Source organism: Notolepis coatsorum (assembly GCF_963971535.1).
Source record: "Notolepis coatsorum genome assembly, chromosome: 3".
Classification (NCBI taxonomy): Eukaryota; Metazoa; Chordata; class Actinopteri; order Aulopiformes; family Paralepididae; genus Notolepis; species Notolepis coatsorum.
The window spans coordinates 40259272-40282350 of NC_140167.1; the positions used below are offsets into that span (position 1 = coordinate 40259272).

Below are 23079 nucleotides of genomic sequence, written 5' to 3' on the forward strand. Positions count from 1 at the left end.
TGAGGCGGCAGTGTTAACCACTACACCATTGTGCCATACTATATGTTACGCCACCTCTCCGGCACCCACGTCAGATTGCAGCAGCAGATATCACAACTTGTTTTGGTGTTGCTGGTAGAGTGGCCGCTTGCTAGTATGGCTTTTTGTTTTGGTTTAGCAGGTGATTATTATGTACTGCTAGCAGTTTGTTAACTCTACCATAACAAACTCGTTGGCTAGCTTTTCCGCCAGACGCGGAGTGATACTGAATTGTGCAAAGGAATTGGACGTCATAGCCGTGGTATATCATCCGTCTGTGCATCGTATCGTAGGATTATTGTATTGTTTGTGACGCACAATTTTGTTGTCTATAATGATGATAAAGCAATTATTAGCCCAAGTCCGATTTTTCACCAAATAATTATGTGAGACTGTTGGATGCAAATTAGTTTCAGTTTGATGATTCTGTATCACAGTTCACATTACCATGCATTCAAATATGACGTACATCAATTTGTCCATCTAGTGTGATCTTTCACATATGGCGATCTATAGTGGAAAAAAGCCTTTAGACTAGAGTAATGTATGCTTTCTAACAATGGTTGTGTAATGTGTGTACGTGTGTTAACTTGTCTCTCTGTTCAGGGTGGTGACCTCCTGCCCTAAGCATATGGGTAGTTTCTGGATGAATGTGGCCGCCATGGTTGGAACACGCTCCGCTGGAGAATGCCAAAAACAGTACACATCCCATGAGACCTTCCTGCCACCTGTGAAGAAGGCCAAGAAGAAGGAGGCACCAAATAAGGAAGCAGGTATTGAAGCTCATTGTGCTTACATTACATTTAATTAAATGTAATGATGTAATCTAGAAAATGATTGAGCATTTAAGGAAAGTATCAGCAGGCAGGGCTGTCATCTTAAAGAGTTAAGTTTGGTCCATCTATATAACATCCAGTAGAAAGATTTACAGTGTGGTAATTGGGAAAGAGCTTTTTTGTGCAGTATTTCTTCAGTGTGGTCTCTCAGAATAATTGCCTATAATCTTTAGTTTTTTTTATACTTCATATCTTTTACTGTTTTGGGCAAGGCTACCTATCATACAGCAATATACGGACATTATTGCTATTATTGACGTCAATCATTTTCTATTTATTTATTTTTGCAAAGGAGAGAATAGTACAGATTTTGTACCGTGTCTGTTCCCAACCTACTTGTAGATTCTCCTAAGATAACTGCCAGAGCAGGAACCCTGAAGAGGAAGCAGCAGGTGCGGCAGTTGCTGGAGACCATCCCCAAGGACGCCCATGACGACATCTTCAGCAGCTCGCCCATGCAGGAAAAGTGCTTCCAGGTGTGTGTGTGTGCCTCGCTCTCACTCTCATGCCCTGCCCCCAAGCCATTTCTGCTTCGCCTTCAGTGTGTATGTGAGACATAAGTTGTTAAGTTCTTTGAGTGGTTGGAAGACCAGAAAAATGTATTAATGAAACTGGCCGAAATGAAAAATACAGATAGCGAGTGGGATACATAATAATACCTTAAAAAGGTGCATTTTCCTGATGTCACTTGCTTAAATGTTCATTTTGTATAATATCTATTCAGTTTGTGCACAAGAGCTCAATATGTTGTTGTAAATGCACTTCTGTTCATTCTCTCGTGCTTCAAATTAATGAATACAATGAGGCCTGTTTAAAAGGTGGGTAAGGAGGCATCATTTATGGATAATTGGCTTATTATAGATTTATTTTTTACGACTAATTTGAACTATTGGAGAATGAAGAACAACCCTCACTTTCACTGGTCTCACTGAAATCGATTATTTCCACAGAGTAGTTATGTCAAATTAATAAAAAAGAGTGATGCATTTGCAAGCTAATACTAGCTATTACGTTTAAATTAGTTGTTCACACACACTAGTTTGTAAGATTAGCAATTCTAGGCTAAACTGGTCCTGGACTTGGAGAACGAAGTGGAACGCACACTCATCTCTTGTCCACTTTTGCCCCAAATGATGATTTTGTGTAGAGTATCCCTCTAGTGGTTATATAATATATTATCGCATGGCTGACGACTTGCCCTTTTCTCCCTTCTCTATAGCTCCCTACAGAGTCTCCCAATGAAACGGAGCACTATTTTAGGAACTCGGCCCATGACCCTCTGACTCCTGGAGCGATGGGTTTCGCCCTAATCAAGACTCCCCAGAATCGCCATGTCACTCCTGGCATGATGGGCTCTGTTAACAGGTAAGCAATGTCCATTCTTACCTCTCAGCCTCTTGTGTCCCTTTTCATACTAGTCTTCAGCGACGGAATCAGTCAGTGTTTTCAGTATTATGGGCATTCATTTGTTGGTGGCGACGTCGGATAATCAAGTTTCTTTATTAGTTGTCATACAAAAATACAGAATACTTTTATATGAAATGCTTTTTTCTGTTTAGCTCCTGAGAGTGTGCTAGATAACAAAAATACAGAATACTTTTATATGAAATGTTTTTTTTCTGTTTAGCTCCTGAGAGTGTGCTAGATAAAAATAGATAAGTATAAAAAGAAAGTCAAAAGTACGTAAACAAGTGTAAACAAAAGTGTTCAATATACATATACAATGCGGAGTAGGAAAAAAAAGTAACGGAGTTACAATACAATATACAGTACAATGCAGAAATGGGATGAGGTACAACTTAGGGTAAGGTGCAATAATGTATGAGTTGTAGTGCAAATCTCTTTACCAATAAATATGAAGTGTCTAAAGTGGGTGCTACAGTGAGTTGTTTATTTAAAGTGAGTGTGTACGTGTGGATGTGTGTGCTCATGCTGTGAGTGTATTTGATGGTCTGTTACATAGTGTTATTGTCGTTGAGCATCCTGATGGCCTGGGGATAGAAGCTCCTTCTGAGTCTCTCTGTGCTTGCCATGAGACTCCGGTATCGCTTGCCTGACCGCAGCAGTTCAAAGAGGCAGTTGTTTGGGTGGCTAGAGTCTTTGATTATTCTCTTAGCCTTACCCCTGCAACGCTTGTTGTAAATGTCTTGGAGAGTGGGAAGCCCACCTCCAATTGTGCTTTCGGCTGAACGGGCCACTCTCTGTAGTCTGCTACGGTCTTCTGCAGTGCTATTCCCAAACCAGGAGGTGATATTGCCAGTCAGGATGCTCTCTATTGTGCATGAGTAGAAGTTCTTAAGACTTCCGGTTTAGCTGCAATATGTAGCGCACGCAATTGGTTACAGCTCCGCTCCCGTTATCGTTAATTTCGTTTAAAAACCTTATTTGGACAATACCAAAAGAGAGTAGACCACATCGTATGTATTGATAAGACCCTCTACTAACTATATCAAAAGACAACATGGATAAGGATAAGAGAAAGGGTGGAAGGAAACAAGACACAGCAATTCTAACGGCGCCGATTGAAACACGTTCAAGGAAAATGACAGGCGACGCTGTGGCAGATCCGTTGGTGACAAGCCCCGACGCGGGGAATATAGAGGAGAATACACAGGGACCAAGGACAACTGGCCCCGAGATGGAGACAATAGATGACAACATAACAGGAACATCAGAAAAAAGTACCGTGAAGGAAAAAGCAGGCGATTTTGAGAAGATAATAGCAAAAACATCCATCGGATCCCTCACTGCTCCAATAACATCAACTGACACAAGCAGTTCAATTACACAACCCGACTTCAACTCTCTGACTATCCTGATAAAAGAACAGATGGTCGCTTTCAAAGCACACGTAAAAGAACAGATGGTCGCTTCCAAAGCACACGTTGAACACATCGATACTAAATTCGAAGAGGTTATGAGAGCGGTCGCTTTACAGTCCATGCGAATCACGACAGTGGAGATTTCGGTGACAGAAAACACAAAAGCAGTCAAAGCGAACGAAGGTGGCTTGACAGAGATGGGAGAAGAGATGGAAAGAGCTAAAGAGGAATATCGGAGGGAAATAAAAGGGCTTAAAAACGAAGCGATGGAGAGGCAACTAGAAACCCAACGTTACCACAGGCGGAATAACATCCGCATTGTGGGGCTTGATGAAGCAGTGAACTGCGAAGACATCAACTTTCCAAAAGAGTTATCAACGATTTTGGATAACACCGATCCAAACAAAGTGCCAGAAGTGGAACAAGTTTACAGAATCGGTTCCCAGGGGCAAAGTATCAACGGGCCGAGAGTCATCATTGTCACTCTGCGGAAAACTACAACAAGGGATGACATCATCAAATATGCTCGCAACCAACGTGGGAAGCTGAAGTATGGTGATAAACCAATATTTATCTACGAAGATTTGAGCAAAGAGGCCATCATCCGACGTCTACCATACAAAGATGTGATGCAAAAGCTGTACAAAGCCGGCTACAAGCCAAGGCTAGCATATCCGGCGCTGTTATCATTCTTGGGCAATAACGGCCGCAGGTCAGGTCCATATACACCTTTTGAAGCTGAGGATTTCCTGAATCAAAATGTAGCAAATAACCCAAAGCATGACGAAATTGCCGGAAACAGTTAAGCCTCTCTCTAAATATATACCAGTGTTGGAATGACTTTATTGTGTTCATCAATGAGGTCATTCCACCAGTGTTGGAATGACATTGTTGTGTTCATCAAAGTAGCAAACTATATGCAAGTCGTCTATAACAAAGTGTACTGTGTATAATACGATTCATAATACATTATAATTTCAGTCTCTGGTCTCTGAGGGGACAAATAAATATCAATGCAAAAAGATCTATCTGGAATATTCTGGGTTTATCGCTCAAATGCCCTGGGTCTCTTAGATCATTCTGGAATGTAAAATAGTCTAGGCACTAGTATATTCTACAACCTTCTAGAATATAAGGCACCATGACAACGAAGCATACAACTCTAACAATAACATTCGGTGTGTATACACATAGCAGATAATAAATTAAATGAAGTGCAATCAGTCCTTAATAATACTTTAAAATTAACCACACATAAAAGTATGAGCACAGCAAGGTTATTCTAACAATTTAAGTAATCACTCCATTAAAGGCACATTGAAGCGCTAAAAGGCGCTGCTTTTCTATCTTATCTAATCAGTTAAATCGGTTCTAGTGGCTTCTCCACGTTGATAATTATTTATCTCTTATTCCTTATCTATATCTTTCCATTGATTTTTATTTTATTTAATTTTTTTCTTCTCATTACTCTATATTTTTTAAATATATTTTAACTTACATTGTTCTTTTCCAATGTTCTTCACATTAAGGGTCAATATTACTCTATATTTTTTAAATATATTTTAACTTGCATTATTCTTTTCCAATGTTCTTCACATTAAGGTGTCAATATTGCTCTACAATCTTTTCCTTTTTTTCCCCCACACGTTAGTGGAGGGTTCAAAGGAATATGTCGATAAAGGTTTATTCTCTTTTTTTATTTTATTTTTTATTTTTATCTTTGTTATTTATCACAATACTTCATTACAGTAAGGGAAGGTGCAAGACCAAAAGCGACATTCTATTGCAATAGAATGGAAATGTTAGATCCTATGGCAATTAGCATAGGAAAATTAGGATTACAATGCTCAGTTTGGGCAATCCGGTGGACCATGGGAGAAGGTCAATCGCGGAGGATGTGTTCTTGGAACACAGGCATGTTCGACTTTCTGGGTGAGGGGAAAATAGGGGATTTTTATTTGTATATATATATGTTTTTAAGCTCAGCTCTCAACGGGACCTCATTAATTGGATGTGCATCTATTGTAGCTTCATACTCCAGAAACATTACCAAAAACTACACGAAAACATGCATAGACTATGGCTAGTTTGAATATAATGGTATGGAACACCGGTGGGATAAACAAACAACACAAGCGCAAAAGCGTGCTTACACTGATGAAAAAAGAACATGTGGACGTGGCACTATTAAGCGAAACGCACATTTTAGAGGGAGACATAAATACGTTAGCGGATAACATATACCATAATATTAGTCACTCTTCTTTTGCTACGAGAACTAGAGGGGTAGCCATAGTCGTCAGACGCAAATTAAATATCGAATTGAAAGGGGTATGGTCGGATGCTGAGGGGCGCATAACTATAGCTAGGATTATACACAATAACAGGAAAATTGCATTGGCAGCGGTATATGCCCCGAATTTGTACGAAGTGGGTTTCTTCACTTCACTAACAGGAGAAATGTTAAACCATCCCGAGTACTCATATATAATAGGTGCGGATTTTAATGCCATTTGGAACCCAAGGATGGACAAAACTTACCTTTCCTTCTCCAGCGAACAAAAGAATTCATCTAAAGCATTAAAAGATTGGTCGAAATCAACAGGAGTAACTGATTTATGGCGTTCACTTAACCCCATGACCCGCAAGTACTCCTGTCGTTCGGCGAGACACAACACACTATCCAGAATTGATTACGTCTTTGCATCCCCGAGAATATTTGATAAATATGAAGTGGAAATGACACCCAATGCGCTATCAGATCACTGCTACTTAATCCTGAAAGCAACATTTGGTACACTATCTACCCGGGCCCCAAGATGGCGTTTTAATTCGATGCTGCTTAACAACAAGGAATTCATTACACAAATTAAAGAAGCTCTCACAGTATTCCTACAAGATAATGCTAACTCGGTGCAAGATCCCAGAATATTATGGATGTCGGTAAAGAATATGATCAAGGATTTCTCGGATAGATTTACCTCCATATTGCGCAAAAATCAAAACACAAAACTGTCTGAAATGGAAACGCTTTACTCAACGCTTTTTAATTCTTTAAAATACAACAACTCTACTAGACTAGATAACCAAGTTAACATTCTAAAGACAGAGATCAAAGCAATGTACAGACAAAAATCGGAATTGCAAATACGCAGCACTAGACAACAGCAGTACTTCCAAGGTTCTAAACCTAGTCACCTATTAGCCATGCGACTAAGAATTAATGCAAAATTTGCAGATATAACTGCCATTAGGAAACAACAAGCTCTAGTAACAGAACCCAAAATAATAAACGATACATTCAAAGAATTCTACTCCGATTTATATAACTCAGAAACGACCTTTGATCAAGACAAATTAGACACATATCTTAATCAAATTACTCTCCCTAAACTTACGGATGAAGACGCTAAACAGTTAGAAGTACCGATCACATTAGAAGAACTCAAGAAGGCCATATCCGGAATGAAAAACGGCAAAGCTCCGGGAATTGACGGTATCCCATCAGAAATGTACATTTCTTGCTGGGACATATTTGGACCCTTATTACTAAATATGATCTTATACTCAGTCAAAGAGGGAAGCTTCATTGAACACCAAAATACCGCACTCATTTCAGTTCTTCACAAAAAAGACAAAGACCCCACTGAGTGCGGTAGTTACCGTCCTTTAAGCCTCCTCGGAACCGATGTCAAACTGTACTCTAAGATATTAGCCATCAGATTGCAAAAGCATATGACGTCTTTAGTTCATCCGGACCAAACAGGCTTCATAAAAGGTCGCCTGATCAATGATAACATAAGGCGAATACTGCACGTACTAGATACAGACAAAGAGGACATCACACCTAAGGCGATACTATCCCTGGATGCTATGAAAGCATTTGACAGGTTGGAATGGTCGTTTCTATGGGCAGTATTGGAAAGGATGGGGTTAGGAAAAGGTTTCATTGATATGATTAAAGTACTATACAAGGACCCATCGGCCAGGATTACAACAGGCACATTCATCTCCGATATCTTTCCGGTATCACGCTCAGCCAGACAAGGTTGCCCTCTTAGTCCCGGACTATTCGATCTATCATTAGAACCTTTAGCACAATTTATAAGACAATCCCAACACATAGAACCAATAGTAATCAAGGGCACACATCATAAAATTAGTTTATATGCGGACGACGTAATATTATTCATGCAAAACCCCAACACATTGCCGCTTATACTCAAGTTGATAGAGAACTTTGGTGATTTATCGGGATTTAAAATAAATTGGCCTAAGTCGGCTTTTCTTCCTCTTAACACCAGTGCAAAAAAAGAGACAACCCTCCCAGGTGCGATACCCATGGTCAAACATTTCAGATGCTTGGGTGTGGAAATATTTCCCACCATAAGACAAACGGTGAAGCACAATTACACAAAAATACAGAACAAAATCAAAGACGACCTGGACAGGTGGGCAAAACTTAAAAACTCAGTACAGGCAAGGGTATCAATAGTTAAGATGGATGTATTACCAAGAATCAATTTCTTCAGCTCAATGCTTCCGTTACCTCCTCCAGAGGGCTACTGGAAAAGATTACAAACCTCCACATACAAATTTATTTGGAATAACAAACCACCTCGCATAAAAAGATCCACCGCACAGAGAAATAAAGCAGACGGTGGCATGGCAGTCCCAGATTTTTTACAATATTTTAATGCCTTCACATTAAGACCATTGAAGAAGATATGGTTTGACCCCGAGGCTTTGGTATCTTGGAGAAAATTAGAAGAAAACATAGTAGCCCCACAGAGATTGAAAGACATAGCATACACTAAACTTTCAATCAAGCATTGTGAGCGAGAATTTGGCCCAATAATTACTCATGCAATCAGGACATGGCGGGAAACACAAAGGAAATTTCCTAACCCTCAAGTATGGCATAATCACACTCCCATATTCAATAACAATGCTCTATTAATGGGAAAACGACCTATAAGATTCCCTATATGGGAAGAGAGAGGCATACACTCATTAGGGGATATTTTTAATAACAAGGGCCTCTGTAGTTATGTCGAAATATGCATAAAGTTTAACCTCACCGAGTCCACATGGCTTTTTTACATACAGTTACGACTTTGTATGAGATCTCACGGTGTTCCATTACACATACCAATTGAACACCACAGATACCACAAATTTTTCTATGAAAGATACATTGGGAGGTTTTGTATCAGGTTTTTATTATCAATTACTAACGTCCTCGTATGAAACCCTTCAACTAGACAATGTCTGGAGGAGGGATATACCAGACCTGGAAAATGACTTTGATTGGCAAGGAGCCTGGGCAAATGTCCGACTTACATCAAGGAACCCGGATCATCAACAAATCAATCTGAACTATATTCACAGGACATACTTGACTCCTATAAGGCTGTGCAAAATGGGGCTTATACAAGACTCCAAATGCTCCCAATGTACAAATGGGGACGAAGGAACATTTATGCACATGTATTGGGACTGCCCACCAGTTAAGGCATTCTGGAAAGATGTGTCCAAACAATTATCAATACTCGTATTTTGGAATATACCTGTACACCCCGCGGTATTGCTATTGAATGATGTTTTTGAGTTTGCAGTGAATCCACAACTAAAAAGATTGGTTTTATCGGGTATCACAGTAGCTAAAAAACTGATCGCATCACGTTGGTTTCAACCGGAAAAAATGTGCCGGAAAGTGTGGTTTCTTACATATCTCGATGTGATATATCAGGAAATATCTACAGCAAGAATTCTGGGGCTCAATGAATCCAAAATGTCAATGTGGTTAGAAGTGGTGGAGAGAATTAAAGCTAGCCTATAATGGTGGTGTCTGGTTAGGAGTGAGGGATAATGGAGGTACTATCCAAGAGGGGGTCCGGGAGGGGGGGGTTTGAGCTGGAGCATATGTGTGTAGGGTTTTAGAAAATAGGTATTAGGGGTATATTATATACTAACATTTATATAATTGTAACTTCGCTGGATATACACTGTATACGGTTAAAATGTTATTATTGACTATTTTTGTTTTATCCTGTTTCTGTACTTGCATATATTTTAACCACCTTTACTGAAAGTTTCATTATACATTGTGTGTTGAGTACTGACTTTTAATAAGTTTTGTTTTGCAATAATAAAAAAAAAAAAAAAAAAAAAGGATCTTCTGACTCACTTTGAACTTCCTTAGGCGCCTAAGGAAGTAGAGGCGTTGCCGTGCCTTCTTGACTACACTGTCAATGTGTGTGGTCCATGTCAAGTCCTCGGATATGTGGACTCCAAGGTACTTAAAACTGTTCACTCTCTCGACCGGTGCCCCGTCGATGCTGAGGGGGCTGTAGTCCCTGACCCCCGACCTCCTAAAGTCCACAATCATCTCTTTTGTTTTGCTGACGTTCAGGGAGAGGCACTTTTCCTGACACCACCGCGCCAGAACCTCTACCGCTTCCAGGTAGGCCCTCATCGTTTGCAGAGATCAGGCCCACCACTACTGTGTCGTCAGCAAATTTGATGATTGTGTTGTTGTTCCGCTGTGCCACACAGTCGTGTGTGTACAGCGAGTAGAGGAGGGGACTCGGAACACAGCCCCTATGTTGAGGGTGATGGATGAGGAGGTGCAGTTGCCTGCTCTCACCACCTGGCGTCTACCCGTCAGGAAGTCCAAGACCTACTGGCAGAGGTCATAGTTCAAGCCCAGGTCCCTGAGCTTGGCTATGAGTTTGGAGGGGACTATGGTATTGAATGCTGAGCTGTAGTCAGCGTTTCCGTTAGCCGGTAATTACCGGTATTTGACCGGCAAAATCTGTTGAAGTCCGACATATTTAATCTCTCCGGTCTTAATGTCTGGTGAAAATAATTCCCTGAGTCTAAGCACAATTTGATTATTTGAATTGTATTAAAATAGGCTAAAATTAATTAGCCTATGCGATGAACGAAACAATCATTACATTTGTTTCATCGTTGCTTCTAATAATGACAACGACGTTGTCAGCGAGAGCTTAGTGCTGGGTGTGCAAACTTTTGTGAAGCTGCAGAGCCGGAGCAGCAGCAGCACAATGCAGTACTCCAGCAGTACTCCAATTCAGCCATTTTCAATTCAATGTTGGGTGGGGGGCGCTGCTGTGCGGTCCCCAGAAAAGAGCCAATAACAGCTGAATCTGCTGCTCTGCATCGACATACTCTCGCAAATAAGTCATTGGGAGGTGGAGAGAGAGAGAGTCGTCACGCAAACCCACGATAATGTTGCCGTCTCTCTGCCAAATTTCTCAGTTCTTCGCTTGATATAATTAATACAAATGTCCAATATAACGGAATTCGTTAGCTCATAAAAATGTGATTATAACAGACTGTTGTTTATTAATGTCGGGCGACTGCCCACAGACACCTATTTGATTTAAAGTCGGCAGCAGCACGAGTCTTTGGACTTATTTTATTTGGAATATAATGACTTTATACGCAAAAGTAGTCTAGTTTTAAGTAAAAATATTAAATCTACATGCCTTGATGATGTCATTCTTTTGTTTTGTTGTCATTCTTTTGCCTATCAATTGTTTTTAAGCTCAATAAACTCTGACCGGAATTTCTCTCATTTGACCGGTAGATTGAAATCTACCGGACACTGAGGCCGGCAACAATTTTTTCTAACGGAAACCCTGGCTGTAGTAGTGAATAGCATTCTCACATAGTTCCCCTGCCTCTTGCCACATGGGCTATGGCGTCCTCTGTGGACCTGTTGGGGCGATATGCAAATTTCAGGGGGTCCAGGTTGATGGGGAGGGAGGAACAGATGTAGCCCTTCACAAGGTGAGAGCTACAGGGCGGTAGTCGTTGAGGCAAGCGGGTGTGGATTTTTTGGGTGCAGGGATAATGGTGGACTTCTTCAGACAGGTGGGGATGACAGCCTGTTCTAAGGACAGGTTAAATATGTCGGTGAATACCGGGGCCAATTGGTCGACACAGACTTTTAGGACGCGGCCGGGGATACCGTCCGGTCCTGCTGCCTTCCTGATATTCACTTTCTTAAAGGTCCTCCTCACTTCATGTTCAGGCTATAAACTTGCCTCAGAATATGAGGTAACCTTGAAGAAATGTTGTTTATAGCTTTAATTTGAAGGTATTTTACTGTATATCCAAATCATTTGAACAGTGTAGGAATTACAACCGTTTCTACATGTGCACCCTCATTTTTAAGGGACCAAAAGTAATTGAACAAACTAACAATCATAAATCAAATTGTCACTTTTAATACTTGGTTGCAAATCCTTGGCAGTCGATGACAGCCTGAAGTCTGGAGCCCATAAACATCACCAGACACTGGGTTTTGTCCCTGGTGATGCTCTGCAACTGTCTTCAGTTCCTGCTTTTTCCCTTCAGTTTTGACTTTAGCAAGTGAAATGCATGCTCAATTCAATTTAGGTCAGGTGATTGACTTGGCCATTGCATAACATTCCACTTTTTTGCCTTAAAAAACGCTTTGGTTGCTTTCATAGAATGCTTTGTGTCATTGTCCATCTGCACTGTGAAGCGCCATCCAATGAGTTCTGAAGCATTTGGCTAAATATGAGCAGATAATATAGCAGACAATAACAAATTATGACCACTTAATAATTGTTTCATACAGGCTAACGCACTGAGAAGCACTAGAGAGGGGCATGAGAAATCGATTACTTGAGTACTTGCCGTTTCAACTGAACCCGTGATTTTTGAGGGAACACAATTGTTTTTTGTTACCACCAAAGGTGCTTTTGCCACTGAAACAGAAATCTCGCTCTGAAATCCTGCAAGGTGTGAGTTGTTGCAGGAAGACAACACTGGAAGCTGAGGAGCATGAGAGCGTAAGGAGGTTTATATGGATAGTATACTAACGTTACGGCGTAAAGTTATTTTTTTGCGTTGGAAATAATACAGCTAGCGTAGCGTTATTGAAAAGATTTTAAAACACCGATTTGTGCATTTAGAAATTGTGCCCACTTTGCGTTGCCTTCATAGACTATTGATACGGACACAAAAATACTTTCGGACATACAACATGCAGTCTAAGGTCAGGAGTCCAGTGCATGTCCTTGTTTAGGTTGTGCAGTGTGTGTGGGAGGTAGGGGTACCAGTGGCAGTGGGTACATTTGGAGTGCTGCTTTCTTTGATTTAGTCTCGACAGGAACCTAACAGTGTGGCTGATGTTCACTGTTTATATTTCTCATTCAGTTGGTGAACAATTTACTAAATTAATTGCCAGTTGAATGACAAGTATAAATACTTAACATTTATCAAACTTGACTAGAAATTTGGTTCTCCACTGTAAACATTCTAGCTACGTTGAGTCCGATTAGGAAGGTAATCCAGTCCCAAACATGTAAATAAATGGTTTGATTGGAAAATTGTATTAACAGATTGCAGAATGGGTACAGTACAGCTCAATACACACAATTGTTAAGGGGATGCAGACCAGAGAAAGACTTTCGTCTTGTTTACATCAGGGTCCCCCATTTTCAATTCATCATAACATATGACATACATGACATACAGATAGACAGTACTGCTACATCTATACATTTATGACATACCAGATTTACAAATACAGTACTGTTTTTGATACAAGAAGAGTCTAAAAAAGAGAGTATATACGTTTGACAAAGAAACTGTACATTGTAGGAGGTTGGTAGGAGGGGGTGGGGTTGGGGCGGAAACTGTACATTGAGGGGGGGGGGGGGGGGGTTGGGTAGGCGGGGGGGTAACTGTACATTGGATTATCGACTAAACCTTACTTGGTCCCAAGAAGAGGATCTCGTGTATTATTGGGTTTAATAGGACATTTATTGTACATTGGAGGGGGTTGCGTTAGGACATTTACAGGGGCCAGTTTCTAATTGCAGTCTCTCGTAGGTGCTCTTTGAGAGTGGTTTTGAAAGTGGGTAGTGATTCACATTCCTTTACAGCTGTGGGTAGGGGTGTAGGGCGTTCCACATTGATGTGGCATAATTGCGAAACGTGTTTAGTCCCTTGTTTGAGCCGAATCTGGGTTTAACATGATTTGTGGAGCTCCCTCTGGTGTTGTGATCGTGGTATTCACTGACCTTTGGGAAGTATTTTGACATGTACATGGGTACCTTAGTCGTATAGTGTATCTTGTAGACCAGGCCCATTGCAAGTTGCTGTACTCTGTCGTCTACTCTAAGCCATCCTAGGTTGTCAAAGTGGGCAGGGGTGAGGTGCGTTCTAGGAGTAAGGTCAAGCAGTAGTCTGTTTGTTTTGAGATGTTTGTAATTTTGTTTTTAGCGCCTTTGAGGTGCTTTGGTACCATGAGGTGCAAGCATAGTCGTAGTACCCTTGAATGAGTGCTCCTGCCAGAGTCTTCAGGATATTCTTGTTTACCAGAGAGGAGATCCGGTACAAGAATCGAGTTCGTTGGTTGACTTTTTTTATTACATTGGATGCCCTTTTGTCACAGGAAAGATTTGCCTCTAGGGTGGAACTTAGGTATGTAATTTCATCTTTCCTTGTGACAATATTGTCACCCACTGTAACTGAGAAGCCGTCGGTCTTGCTGAGTTTGTTATTTGAACCGAAGAGAATGGACTCTGTTTTACCCAGGTGTAATCATAGTTTGTTATAAGCGAGCCAGATGCAGATTTTGCCTAGTTCCGAGCTGAGGGTTTTTTCAACCTGTAACTTGTTCTTGTCAGAGACCAGCAGGGCTGAGTCGTCCGCAAACGGGAACAAGTTGCAGTCACAAGCTGACGACATGTCATTTGCATAAATTAGGAACAGTAGCGGTCCTAGTATGCTTCCTTGTGGAACACCACAGCTCACTGGAAGGGGGGGGGGGGGGGATAGGGTACCGTTTACCTCCACCATCTGTTCTCTCCCCTCCAGGTAGGATTGCATCCAGCTCACTGATTGACAAGCTAGTCAATCAGAATGGAGTGATTGACAGTGACTTTTGTAGGTCCAGCATGACCATGCCGCAGTATTTGCCCGCGTCCACCTCTTGTTTGATGTGGTCGTTTAAATAGAGAAGGCATGTGCCAGTGGAGTGGGATGTTCTGAAGCCAGATTGGAATTCGTAGATTAGATTTTTTTCCGCAAGGTACTTTTCGACCTGTTCGTATACTATTTTTTCCATGACTTTCGAGATGGAGGTAAGGATAGAAACAGGGCGGTAGTTGCCTGGGTCTAATTTGCTGCCCTTTTTGTGCAGGGGTGTTACTCTTGCAATTTTGAAGTATTTGGGTACGTGTCCCTGTTTTATGGAGAGGTTTATTATGTGTGTGGTGACTGGGGTGATGGCGGCTGCTGAGTCTGATGAATTTGGAGGGGATATTGTCATGGCCAGTGGCCTTGTTAGGTTGGAGGGCGCTCAGAGTACCTCAGCTGTTGTTACCATTTCTAGTTTGAAATCGTCTTTGCGGACCCCTAGGTTATTGTAGTAGGCTATGATGTGTTCTACCCCAAAATGCCCTGAGTGGGAGGGAGGGTAGTTTGTCTACCAGTGTTGTGGCTATGTTTGTGAAGATTTTTCTTTTTTTTTCTTTAACGAATGTTGTTTATTTTCCCTTTTTTTAACATGAAACAAGACAAACTGTACAGTAACAGTAATAATCAACGATAAATCACAGGACAATAACAGAAATAATAATAACAATAATGACAGTCCAGTAATTAAATCAGAATGAAAGTAGATTAAAAGACATAAAAATAATAAATACAATACATGGGCTCTTGCTCGCTCTCCCCCCCCCCCCCCCCCTCAGGACCCCCACTTGGACTATACATCCACTACTTCATTCAGCATTAGAAAATTCCAAATTTATATGCGTTTCTTTATCTTATCCACCACAGCTATCCATACTGCTATGCTGGCTTCATTAACACCTAAAATTCGTGCAGTGGATATCTCTAGATAAATCACATCAAGATAGGTGAGAACCCATGCCTTCCGGCACATTTTATCCGGTTGAATCCAGCGTGACGCTATCATCTTTTTGGCAGCCGTTAGACCCGCCAAAATGAGTCTCTTTACATGTACAGAGGTCGATAACTGAGACATCATTCAACAACAATACAGAAGGCAGTGTCGGTATGGTCAGAGACAAAGATTCTGATAATTGAGTGGTGACATTTTCCCAGAAAGTCTTGACAGGAGTGAAGAAATGTTTTTTTAAGTAATTTGCTACATCCAGCTTGTCTGTGATGAGCGTGTTGTCCGTCTTTTATGTTTATGTTTGAAAATCTGGTTTTGAGTTTTTTACTGCAGCCTAGTTGATTATTGAGTAATTTCCAAAGTTCACATTGTTTTCCTCAGTTTTGTCATTGATGAAATTCTTTTTTGCAGTTTTGATCATGGAGTTTACTTCATTTCTTCAAAGTCTGTTTCTTTCCAGTTTGAGTTCAGTCACGTGGGCTTGGAGTTCACTGATTGTGCTTTTGGTAAGCTTTGACTGACTTTTGCGAAACTCACAGCATTTTTTATCTCTGGTTTTCATAGTGGCCAATATTTCGGAGTGCATCCACGGCTCAGCGTGATTTTTTTTTTTTACCCTGGTGGTTCTTAGCCATGTCGTTTAGTATTGTTGAAAATTTGGTTTTGAAACCAAGCCATGTTTCAAAAAACCAGTGTACCATTGAGCTCATCTGACAGTCCAGGCTCTCCAGTTCAAGGTTAAAGGCCTCGCTAGTAGGTTTTGAGGTCAATGAGTTGTTGGCAGAAGGGTCAGTGAAACCAGCTCTGTTCTCCTCTTTAAGGAACGATGATGACCAGGTCACCTTCCAACTCCAGCAGAGGATGAAGAAAAGACAGGCAGCGGTCCACAAGCCTGTTTCCAATTTAAAGGTACTACAAAGGTTTGAAGGATCATTGCTCAGGTTGTTGCAACAGAGTACTGTAATTTAAAGAAACACTTTATTGTGCCTAGAATTATAAACTGTGTTGTAAAAATTTATTTGGTTTGAGAGTTAGTGAGTTAAAGATTTTGATGTCATTATGATGTACAGTATATTATTCCAGGAAGTGAAATGATGAACATGAAACATATCCAGGCTTTAGTGAGTGATTAGTCTGACTGAAAGGATGTTTCCTACCTTCCCCATTTTGTTTCCCTTCCGCTCTGTTGCCGTTTTCAAAATCCCCTCTCTATGCGCAACAATGACAAACACGTGAGTTAGCTAGCTACATGCTTATGATGGTAAATTTTGACAACGATTTGGATTGTGCACTAAGGTAAGCCTGCTTGGTTCATTCTGTGGATTGTTTTAAAGGCCAACCTTCACGTTGTATTTTTGTTCAATAAACAATGTGGACTAGGCCAACGGTGAGTTTCATGAAGAAGGGAAAAAAAGTATTGAAATTTACCCAGTTTTAGCGTTTTTATCAAACATTTTGTCTGCCCAACACAATCAGCACGCACGTGGATATTTTAATCAATGGTTCATAACGTGCGTGTGTAATCGAAATGATCGTCACAACAGGTGCAGGGCACCAGGGGGCTCACCAGGGGGCGCTGAGAGTCACACACAGCAAGTGGCAGGCACTGCAGGCAGAGAGCCTTGCTATCGGATATATGCTTGCTACTACTAGCCGAATGAAAATGTATCTGTTTCACCTAACACTATTGCTCCGTGATTATAGCCACCCATCTCTAAAGCCACAACCACGTTACCATATTTGTAATAATGTAAATCATTGTGTCGTTGTACACATATTGTGTTTATAACGTTAGTAGCTAACATAGCTTAGCTTGGTAGCTATTGTGCTAACAAAATATCCCGACATCCGGCTCGTTGGCCGCCATGAACGGCCGACCCAAAATGGTTCTCTCCTCTCTGTACACCCCGTCCCCACGGGTACCCTGCCGGGGGGGCCCATGGACGCGACAACGGCGACAATGGTGGCAGCCTGTAGGGTGCTCGAGCCCGTAAAGGCTAGTGGTACACGATAGCTATGAGCTAACAACGGCCGCCGCTGTTGTCGCGTCCACAAGCTCCTCCGCAGGACACCCGCGAGGACGGGGGCACACAAAGAGGAGAGAACCACATAGGCTAACGTCAGTGTAGTGGTCCCGACTGTAGCAGGGACGGCGGAGCTATATAGGCTAACTGTGATGCACCGAGTGGGCCACCATTGATCTAGTACTATGACCCGGACGGGCAAGGCATTTCCTGAAGTGACGTCACGGCCGTGCTAGCGTCTGATAAGCTTTTAGATTCGGCTCATTAATATGCACCTGTAGTGACGTCGGCGTTTGATAAGCTTTTTTGATTCGCGCGTGCATGTTATTCGTGCGTGGACCTTTTTAACTCTTTCAGAGTGGCATTTCCGGTGTCAAATGGAAAAAAATAAATAATGAAATTATATACCAATGATGTAAACTACCCATAATTGATCAGTAGGGTTTAACCTGGAGGTTGGGCTTTAACAACAGCTGTATCCCCCTATGCCGGGTCTTTTTCTAACGGTAGCCTTGATGGTAGCCTACCAATGAACACATTTAAAATAAGAGAAAGTTGGCAAATGCCATAAAACGGGCACAGTTCATAATCACAGGGCCGTTGTTGTGCATAGAGAATCCCATGGCCCATAAACCAGCCCTGAAAAGGAACGGTTAACCACTCACTAGTCTTGCATAGCCAGACCTCTCTCCACACTATGTTAGCGCTGTGCCAGCGCAGGAGAAAGGACTGGCAGAAGTTATTATCATTCAGCACCAGTTGGGAAAAAACTCTGTGGTTTGTATTTCTTAAACCAATCACTTAAAATGTGCCAAGCTCACCAAGGCTCTAGCAAAATAGTGCTGGGGGAAAACATGCAAGGTTGTCCCTTTTAGATAAACCATTTTCTAAACATATTATTTGAATACCTTTAAAGCCCAACCTCCAGGTTAAACCCTACTGATCAATTATGGGTAGTTTACATCATTGGTATATAATTTCATTTTTTTTTTTTTTCATTTGACCCTGGCCTGCACCCAGTAAGAAACTAAGTTTGAGCTGTGCTCACACCCTCTTTAATAGGGATAAGCAGTCTGTTTTATTTATTTTGTTAATTGGAAGTCCATAAAGAATTTGCATCAGTTATAATGTGGAAAACACTGCTGTCCATTTGCACTTTATTTAAGTTGAGCAATCATCTTTGCAAAGATAAGCATTCAGTAGACTGTAGCCTAATTTGATATGCCATTTAAAAATATGAATATCTATGTAATGTTTAATCTGCTTACTAACTTGTTTTAATATGTAATTAAGTACATTTTCAAAAGGTATTATCCTACATCTAGCATTGGTGCGTGAGCCTGTGCAGTCGAGGTCCAACATTTCAAACTAGACATTTTAGATCAAATATGACTCACGATCCAGCAATAGCTGGCAATCTTCTTGTAAAAAAACACATTTTATGGTTAACTTTATGTAGAAAAGAAAAGATTTATCCATGAGCCGCCATCTTGTACACGTTCATTTTTATCAAGCCATCTTCACATATGCACATTATTAAGTGTGGCGATTGTGGCTGCAATTTGAATGGCTTGTTTCAAGAGCGAGGGTTTTTGTCACAGCTGAACTGCAGAAAAGGCACAATGCACATAATTTAAAGGTGACATGCATTATAAATGGCTTTTTTCAGTGTCTACCATTGTATTATAGTAATATTAGTTAGTATCAATGCGTCTGTGTCTCTAAATACCATATTGGCGGATTGCTCTCATTCATGTCCGACCATTTCCTGCTCCAGTTAATTAGGTCATTCTGATTTGACTCGCATTGTGACGTAACGAGGCGAGGATGGAGCGGATAGTGATCCGATTGGCTCTGTGGTTGGAGCCAATGCCCGCCCACAACCTAGGCAGCCCACACAGCGATAGCAGAGTGAGTGAAAATCTTCACCTCCTCAAACAGCGAGGCAGATAGTGTAACCCGACACCTCGACTGCACTTTGCGAGGGAGAGAGATAGAGAGCAGCGTTTGTTTACACAGGCACGGACGCAGCGCTTGTTTACACAGTGCTCCGTGCCTCAGTCTCTCTCTACCTCTCTCTGTCTGCCAGTCGCAGACTGTGTGGATGACTGTCACTCAAAGTGCTTATGGGCGGAGCCAGGCCAACACAGCCTGAAATCCAGATGCTGGGAAATTAGGCTTTTGAGTACTTGATTAGAAATATAAAACAATAAAAAAATTTTGAATAAAACCTTACAGAGGTGTTCCATAGACTCACAGGAATTGTGTAAAGTTGCCCAAATAGTGCTAGGAATAGCAATGCATGTCCCCTTTAAAATGTTCTCAGTGTTGGGACAACCCCTCGTTCTGTGAAAACGATGCAACTTGCAGGGTAAGGCAATTTTCACAATGGGTCCCCTTTAAAACTATGTTAAACTTAAAGCAAACAATGCAGATATTGGACGTTCACTTTGTATTAAAAAAAAACGTAATTGAGCAATGGGACTGCGTAACCCATCTGCATTGTCTCCCTGTCCCCTCAACTCCCTCACCCATCTGTCCCCAGTTGTTGTCCCTCTCTCTGCTGGCCATTAAACCCTATAAGCAATATTATGTTCTGTACTTGAATGAATGCCAAGTGCCCGTTTTCCCACTTACAGCCCAATGTCCAAGCGTTGTGCAGCTCTTATAGTTGCGAGCGAGATTATTACCAAGTTAATTGGTCTTGCAATTCTCTGGCTATGCAACAGCGGGTCGGCTTCAGCTTTTCTCCTCGTGGTGAGGTGGGTCAGACCCGGCTTAGTTTAATCCACCCTTTTCTCCAGCTTGACATCTTCACATAGAAATCAGAACTGGGTCTGCTCCAACTTTCCCATTTTGATCCTCTGTATAAAGATGGCTCTAGTTATATCAATGTTGTGCTTTCAGAACAGTCATGTTTGTAGGTTAAGTATGTAACAAGACAGTTTACCATCCATTTCACCTCTGTAATCGGCTTATCAACCAGAAAATGCGCACATGAAATGCGTATTATAAGCTGAAAAATCTTGTGATCTATGCACAAAAGCATAATTTTTTCCGGCAAATCTCTTAGTTACAACAAGATTATGTAAGCTAAGCAGGTGAAGTATTTAGAATGTTGGCCAAACGTGGTGGCTGGTCTGGGTAATGTTTGTTTGTAGGTTAAGTACCATATCTAACGAGACATTTAACATCTATTTCACCTTTTATCAACCAGGAAATGCTCATGTGACATGTTCTCTAGTCTAGACTATACAGATCTATACAGTGATGTAATGATGTGGCTCTCTGGCCCTTGGAAAAGCCCCTTGAACCAACTGCAAACTGGCACTAGCACCATTCCAGAACTAGAACTAGGTTCACGTTGGTGGAAGGCGGTAAGAGGGGCCTTGATGGTTTTTCATAATTTCACTGAGCTGTATCTATCATTAAAAAAAATGTATTGCAAAATGGATAAAGCCATGTTTATTACTTCTCTTTCAGAACTTCTCACCCACGCCGTCTGTTAAACGAATGATGAGAAGATGTGGCAACATGGGTAGGTTTCACGAAGGACACACTGATTATTAATGTAAGCCGGAGCTCTGGAATTGGAACCATGTGTCTTACACAAGTAGGTCTTGTCTAAAGCCCTATTTGCAATGGAAATTTCCATTGACCTTTTGTAATTGCCAATGTGGTCGATTCTTTAACTCATTGACCGCCGGGGATTAGCCTCATCCTGTAGTAGCTACCGCCACCGCTGTAAACGATGGGAGTCGCTCACCTTATAATATAATATTGTTAGACTAGAAGTATTTACTTGTCATGCAGTTTTAACACACACGCGAGATGGGCGACCCACAAGAACACACACACATGCACTGAGTCGCCGATGAAATGTGTCTCTGCACTTTTCCCATCCCGTTGTCCTTCCCCCCCATGGGCAGCCGGGAGCAGATAGGGCGTCAACGTGAGCCGGGGACCAATCCAAGTGCTCCTGTCCGTCTTCGTCAAGGACGCCACAGCGTTAGCGATCTGTTGTGCATGTTTTTCCATTGGGTTTATCTTATCGGGGGGGAAACCCTTGCGAGCACGGGGAGAACATGCAAACTCCACACAGAAAGGCCTGGGTGATACCCCACCTGAGTACCTGGTCCCCAAGCGGGAATCGAACCCTGGACCTTCTTGCTGTGAGGCGACAGTGTTAACCACTACACCACTGTGCCGCTGTTTGCAGGGCTATAACTATTTAAATATTAAATGGGCGGCTGATTGGCGCAGTGGGCAAGGCGCTCGCCACTAACGCAGGAGAAGCTGGGTTCGAGCCCAGCTCTCGGCGTTGCTACCGGCTGGCCGGTCGTTCATACTAACACAATTGGCAAGTGTTAGAGGGTGGGAAAGCCGGTGGGTGAGGATTGGACGTTGTGGACAGCGACTCCTACAGGTCGGTTTGGTGACGCCGGTGCGGCGGAAGTAGCGGGGGCAGCGTGAGCCTCCCACGCGTTACTCCTCACCACAGAGTTTGAGCTGCTGCGGTGAAAAGATGCGACAGGCTGCCTCCTCGTGTACCGGAGGGGACACGTGATGCAAGGCTTCTGTCCTCACTACAGCCGACCAGTGGGAGGCATAGTCTAGCAACGTTCAAGACAGGGGAGGGAAGAATTGGATACTACGAAATTGGGATGGGAAAAAAATTGAAAAATGGGGAGAAAAAAGTGGATAAAAAAATAACTTATTTAAATATTATAGCTATGGATGCAATACTATGGCCCATTTGACATCGAGTATCTATCGTTCAAGATGTGAAAAAGGAATATTTTTCCCATCCTTACATTCCCGTTTTATACCGTGGTGAATATAAGTATGGTTTTAGAGCGGTTTAGGGTCATTCCTAGCAGGCTAGGAGCCTGCGACGTATATTATACTTAAGCCATTGGCATTTCGTCCCTATACACGCTACAATAAAAAATACAAATGCATATGATCGGTATATTATGTTCCATCATGCATGCATGAAAGGGGGGGGGGGGTAGTTTCTGATTAATTGATTGTCAATAACGGCATTCGTTAGTACAACAGCATACGCTGATCAGGGCGATGGCTATGAAAACAAGGCACAATCAAGCTGAAATTGACGTTAAATTGCTCTTACCTGTGGCCGATGAGATTCCAAAAAGAATATTCCAATTATTTGATTGCCATCTGCTAGATCGTATGTCCATTTGGGCCATGACATAACCCCCCACAGCATAATGAATCGGGTGTCCCGAAAACTATTCAATGCGATCGGGTGATGCTCTTGATCCAAGTTACTAGAAATGTCCGCCCGGAGGAATTTCAATGACTCGCAGAGATACAGAGTTTCAAAGGAAGTGCAACATCGGCCGCATACCACCAGGTGGCGGTATTGGACCTTTGTCATCTCAGACACATTGCCTATGGTACCACAGCCTTCCTGGATGATT

General features: G+C 41.9%; 1 protein-coding gene across 1 annotated transcript in view; it reads left to right on the top strand.

Moving 5' to 3' along the window:
• mis18bp1 (MIS18 binding protein 1) overlaps positions 1–23079 on the top strand; it is a 46287-nt gene that overhangs the window by 21587 nt on the left and 1621 nt on the right. The window contains exons 12-16 of the mRNA XM_084310452.1: positions 625–791; positions 1197–1330; positions 2074–2219; positions 16430–16517; positions 21116–21170. Of these exons, the coding sequence (XP_084166578.1) occupies positions 625–791; positions 1197–1330; positions 2074–2219; positions 16430–16517; positions 21116–21170 (590 nt within the window). The remainder of the gene's footprint in view (positions 1–624; positions 792–1196; positions 1331–2073; positions 2220–16429; positions 16518–21115; positions 21171–23079) is intronic.